Below are 5,210 nucleotides of genomic sequence, written 5' to 3' on the forward strand. Positions count from 1 at the left end.
TTTGCTTCTTATTTACGTTGAGCAGGAGACGTGGAGGAGAGAGAGATTACCCTTGCTGTTGTGCGTATAAACTTTTGAGGATACAACACAAGCAGACAGACAGGCAGGCTCCCACTTTGTTAAATCCTTGTCAATCCCCTCGCCTCGCCTCCCCGACTCTCTCTCTCTCTCTCTCTCGCTCTGCCGACTATAATAAGCTCTGCCAGCCGAACCCGCTGAACATTCCATCCGCCAGTACTGGACTAGTACAGAGTAGCAGCCAGCAGCAAGATCCAGCCACCGTCATTCCTGCTGCTGCTGCTGCGACGGCAGGCGGCCCCGACAGATCTCCTGAGCCCCCTGCTGTCCCGGCAATGGAGCTCTTCCAAGGTAAACACATGTCAAAAGAAACTCCGCCGTCTTCCTTCGTGTCTCTTTTAGCTTCTCCCTTCCGTCGTCGATCGATGCTGACCATGGCGTGCCATGGCTCGGCCATGCACGCGTAATTCGCAGGGGAGGAGCCGGCCCACGACTTCCTCTCGCTCCGCGCCGGGGGCTCGTCGGCGTTCCAGCACAGGCAGCGCTCCGGCCAGCAAGGTACCGTCTCCTCTCCTTGCCTTTCCACCTGCAATTGCCGGGCTGGTGTTTCCTTTCCCCGTGTATGCTGTATCTCCGTTCAGGCTTGTGTTGTCCACCTTCAATTCTCCTGCATGTTCGCTTTGAAAACCAAGTGCCGATCTTGGTGAGCAAGAATGGCATGCGCACTCCGGTACCTGCAGATCACCTGAGCATGCATGCGTGTCAGCTTGCTAACCCATGAAGACATGACATTTCGATGCAGCCATGAAGTCGCTTGAGTCAGCCAACGGCGGCGGCACGGCAGGGGGTGCCGGCGATGGCGCGGCCAGCTCCGCGGCAGGTTTGGGGCAGCACGTGCTGCCGGGCGGCATCGGGACCTTCAGCATCAGGCAATTGCCTGACGCTCAGCCGAGGGAGGAGGCTGGCACCGGCAGGGAACCGTCTGTTTCGGTCTCTCACGGCTCGAGAATGGAGATTGCGCATGAAGCACGGTCTGGAATTATGGTTCACAGTGCTCCACCAACACCCACGATGTGGCAAGATTCTAGCACCGACAATAAGAGATCTAGAGGTGAGATGATTGGTACAAAAAATGCTTTGTAGTACCAGATAGCAAACCAGGTATGTTATACGGGTTCAGACACTGACTGCTGTGAATGTTCAGGGTCGAGAGCAGAGGGGAGAAGCAGCGGCAGCAGCGCCGATCAGGATCCCAGCAGCCCGAGATCAAAGCATTCCGCTACCGAGCAGCGACGGAGGACCAAGATAAATGACAGGCAAGCTGACTGCGATCATAATTCCATACTGAATTGCATTGTGCAGAGTGCACAGGCTAGAACCTTATAACACATTAGCAATAGATAGAAAGAGTGAGCTAAGCATAATCTGTTCATGAGTAAACGCGTGCTGCATACTATTCCAGAATAATTTGTTCTTAGGATATGATCGTAACCTTCTAAGAAGTGTCTATCCATGCTCTACTTCAGGCTTGACATACTCCGAGACCTCCTGCCGAACTGTGATCAGAAGAGGGATAAAGCTTCTTTCCTTCTGGAGGTTCATACAACATCTTGTAAATTTGGCACAGCAGTCAGCAGGTTATACTTGCAAATTCTCACCACGTGGAACATTTTTATCACAGGTCATTGAATACATACGGCTCTTGCAAGAGAAATGCCAAAAATATGAGTCAGGCATTCCTGAACAGAACGACGTCGATGCCAACTGCATGCCATGGGTATGTACTATGTATAGACATTGTACAATATGCGATGTTTTTACCAGAAACAAAGACAGGGTTACTTGATTCTAACCTTACTTTCTCCTTCGACCTTTTAATTCTTGGCAGGACAAAGTGTACTACAGATCACGTTGGAGGAACACACAGGTAAATTCCATAACAGAAATACTGGAATTGCAGATAACAGAGAGCACAAAGTTGTATTTTACTTGTGATAAATTCCTTTTTTAAGTGAACCCATCGTATATCAATGCCAAGCGCCTTCATTTATATCCTTTATCATGATTTCACAGAACATCAGTCAAGTCCAAGGAGGAGGCTTATCAGCTACCACAGAGGACATGAACAAAGAGCAATACAGTTCCAAAGGCATTGCAAGTGCACCTGCTGCTTCTCTCTTCAACACACAAAGTGCAAGAGAAATCAGCACAGCCCCCGGTTCCTCCCAGAACATAGCAGGTATTTGGCAAATTAGTCATATGCTTTTATGTTCACCTTCTGCATTATTTAATTACATTTAAATAGGCAGGGTTCTTTGTAGATGGTGAGAGCTATATTTACCATGCCTGGTGTCTTTAAATGCAGAGAACAGTATGCCTACCAATCAGCTACCGTGGCTAAGTATGTCAACCATGAACCAAAACTGTGATGCAAGCAACGGACTGCTAAGCAAGCATGATACACAAATGCCGCAAGATGACAGCCAGAGTCTTTCTAGTGCTTACTCCCAAGGGTAAGCCCCTAAACTGTTTTTGCTTACATGAAGCTACCATTAGAAATGTATATAGTGCAACTAACTGAACACTGCTTTGACTTGCGACAGGTTGTTACACAAACTGAAAGAAGCTCTACAGAAGTCGGGGGTAGACCCATCTCAAACTAAAATATCCGTAGAGATCAATATGGATAGACGGGCCAGAGCCAATGCTCATATACATGACAGTTCAAAGGTACAATGATGCATCGATGTACCTATGTTTACTGATCAAATGGGAAAAGTTCGCTTAAGAAAGTTTCTAAATCATGTTATGACTTGTTCATTGTTCTAAAAAATCAGAGAGCGAGCATTTACCCAGTATTTTCGCTTCATTTCATAGGCTAACGAAGGCAAAGAACCTGTCCAGGTAGCCAAGAGACTCCGGTGCGACTGAAGCTACATCTCCATCCCGCACTAGACAATTCATTCATCGTGAAGTTCAGACAAGGACTTTGCAGCAGCATGACCGCAACTGATGCAATTCTTTTATTTATATTGCAGTTACATTTTACTAACCTAAGCTTCATTCATATACCAAGGAAAGCTGCTATTGGGAGAGCAGCAGAATTCTTCCAGATTTTCTTATTGCTGATTTTGTAAATGCAGTTCAGATTCTTGTACAATGTGTGTGTATTTCTCCCTCATTCAACTCATTTTTTTCTTTTGTTATTATAGAAGAGGTCCTAGGATGCAGCTTGTATCGAAAGCTATAATAACAATTCAACTGATTTGTCATACACTGGAGTGATCTATAATGCCATTGTATCAGCTTTTCATGATTCCATCCATTGAATTTACAACTAAAATCATAACAACGACTGTACTATACTAAACCTGTGAATTAAGATTCAAAAACATGAATGAACCATGGAGATGTTCGGGTGTATCAGATTCCGTTTCCCTTTTGTCGTGGGTAAGATTGGAGCAAGCTCACATCACCTGGCGCTCGGCCGCGTCCGCGACGATGGGCAGGCGCGGCGTGATCCCGAGCAGGCAGGCGCCCCCGCCGTAGAGGAGGGAGACGAGCAGGAAGAGGAAGACGGTGTTCTCCAGGCTGGTGAAGATGTCGAGCCCGATGCCGGCGCCGGAGGGCGCGAAGGACTGCGCGAGGAGGTCCGGGACGATGAGCAGGACGTCGAGCGCGACGGCCTGCATGGCGTTGAAGCGCACGAAGCGGGAGAAGGCCTGCTGGTTGCGGACGACGGCGAAGTAGAGGGTGATGAAGAGGAGGAAGGGCGTGAGCGGCGAGGAGTGGAAGAGGCGCGCGGCGGGGCCGAGCGGGCTGAGGACGGCGTTGAAGACCGGGTACTGGGCCACGAGGAAGCGGCCGTGGTGCGCGCCGTCGAGGAACGGGTAGAGGTAGGCGACGGCCGCCACCAGGCGGTCCGGCGCCCCCACCGCGTCGCTGTTGTCGTTGTTGGCGCGCGGCGGCGGGGCGAGGGGGCGGCGCGGGAGCAGCGCGGTCGCGGGAGAGGGGCCGAGGAGGGGGAGGCGCAGGCGGGGCGCGGGCGGGCTGAGGAGGGACGGGGCCGCGCGGTGGAGCGGGCGCGGGGACGAGAGGAGGAGCGAGACGGCGGAGGCCATGGCGCGCGGGCGGGGGAAGGCTCGGGATTTCTGCGGGGCGTGTGTGAGGGATGCGGCGGTGGAGGTGTAGGTGGTGGCGGCGGGGCGTTTGGCTTGGCGGCGGCGGCTGCTTGCCTCCGGGCGGGGCGGGTTTGGACCTTGGAGACTGGGAGTGGAGATTTTTGTGGAGTTTTGGGGGATGTGGCCGAGTGGGAGACGGGGAGATTGGTTGGTGCTGCCGACCTGCCGTGGTGGGAAGGAAGGAACGGAGGCCGGCCACCGGCGTGGTCGTGGGCCGAGCTTCGGCGTGCCGTTGAAAGGCCGGAAAGGGGAGGAGTGGCCGCTTACTGACCAGAACAAACGGATCCAGTGTTCTCAGCCAACCAGTTGCTGCCAACTCACAAGGAATCTTCCCACGTAATTAAGTATATCAATGTATTTCTCTATTATTTTTACTTTTATACATTTGGGCTTTGTGTAGCATACCGGTAAATACCAAAAATAATTTTCAATAATAGCTAAATTATTTTCCCCAAGATTCATAATAAATTCAAAAGTTCAAAGAAAAAATATCAAAGATGTCAAAACATAAATGAAAAAAGCTTCCTAGTTCAAACCAATGATTATGAGTCTAACGACTAGTCTTGACTAGTCGTGCGACTATTCTAGTAGTCGGCTAGCTTCTTTGTGTAGACTAGCTTGTTGAGTCAAGCGGTGGCGACTAGTCTAGCCTAGTCTGGTTGTTTGAGTTCATCGACTCAATTTGGGAGTGATAAGTGAGCAGAGCTTAGTCCGCGGGAGGGAAAAAATTGCAACCCTAGCTTTCCAGGCTCGCTCCACAATGATCCGCCTCACCTGGGACTAGGCCACTGCCCATTGCCCGTCACTGCTGCTGCTACCCACCACCGCTGCCGGCAGCGGCGGCCAGGAGCATTACGATGCTCTCCCTTGGTTGGTTCTGCTCCTCCCCTGGATCCACCCTTCTGTTGTGGATCAACTCAATTTTTATTGTATAATATACAATATATACTACATTACATACTTGGTATTAGTAGTTGATTACTGTAAGTTGAGTACTACAGTACCATGTCG

At 50.5% G+C, this 5,210-nt stretch overlaps 2 protein-coding genes across 3 annotated transcripts; one reads left to right on the forward strand and one right to left on the reverse strand.

Moving 5' to 3' along the window:
- LOC123145377 (transcription factor BIM2) lies at positions 1-3,292 on the forward strand. 2 transcript variants are annotated; one of them, XM_044564778.1, is made up of 11 exons: positions 1-369; positions 493-576; positions 821-1,129; positions 1,223-1,334; positions 1,545-1,614; positions 1,700-1,795; positions 1,907-1,945; positions 2,092-2,257; positions 2,384-2,531; positions 2,622-2,748; positions 2,923-3,292. In XM_044564778.1, the coding sequence occupies exons 1-11, from the start codon at positions 354-356 to the stop codon at positions 2,947-2,949; spliced, it is 1,194 nt and encodes a 397-aa protein (XP_044420713.1). In that variant the 5' UTR covers positions 1-353; the 3' UTR covers positions 2,950-3,292. The 2 variants fall into 2 exon arrangements, with proteins under 2 accessions (XP_044420713.1, XP_044420712.1); XM_044564777.1 differs by having other exon boundaries at positions 13-369; positions 2,896-3,292.
- An 8-nt stretch (positions 3,293-3,300) lies between these two features.
- On the reverse strand, positions 3,301-4,435 carry LOC123145378 (protein TIC 20-v, chloroplastic-like). The gene has a single exon (XM_044564780.1). It carries the CDS (start codon positions 4,137-4,139, stop codon positions 3,486-3,488), a length of 654 nt encoding a protein of 217 aa, XP_044420715.1. The 5' UTR covers positions 4,140-4,435; the 3' UTR covers positions 3,301-3,485.
- Positions 4,436-5,210: the final 775 nt, after the last annotated feature.

This window comes from Triticum aestivum, chromosome 6D (genome assembly GCF_018294505.1).
Source record: "Triticum aestivum cultivar Chinese Spring chromosome 6D, IWGSC CS RefSeq v2.1, whole genome shotgun sequence".
Lineage (NCBI taxonomy): Eukaryota > Viridiplantae > Streptophyta > Magnoliopsida > Poales > Poaceae > Triticum > Triticum aestivum.

Coding starts and splice junctions, on each gene's coding strand:
- LOC123145377 (XM_044564777.1), top strand. Junction 1,615..1,699: donor AAGCTTCTTTCCTTCTGGAG/GTTCATACAACA, acceptor TTTTTATCACAG/GTCATTGAATACATACGGCT. Junction 2,258..2,383: donor TTCCTCCCAGAACATAGCAG/GTATTTGGCAAA, acceptor CTTTAAATGCAG/AGAACAGTATGCCTACCAAT.
- LOC123145378 (XM_044564780.1), bottom strand. CDS start 4,139: ATGGCCTCCGCCGTCTCGCTCCTCCTCTCGTCCCCGCGCCCGCTCCAC.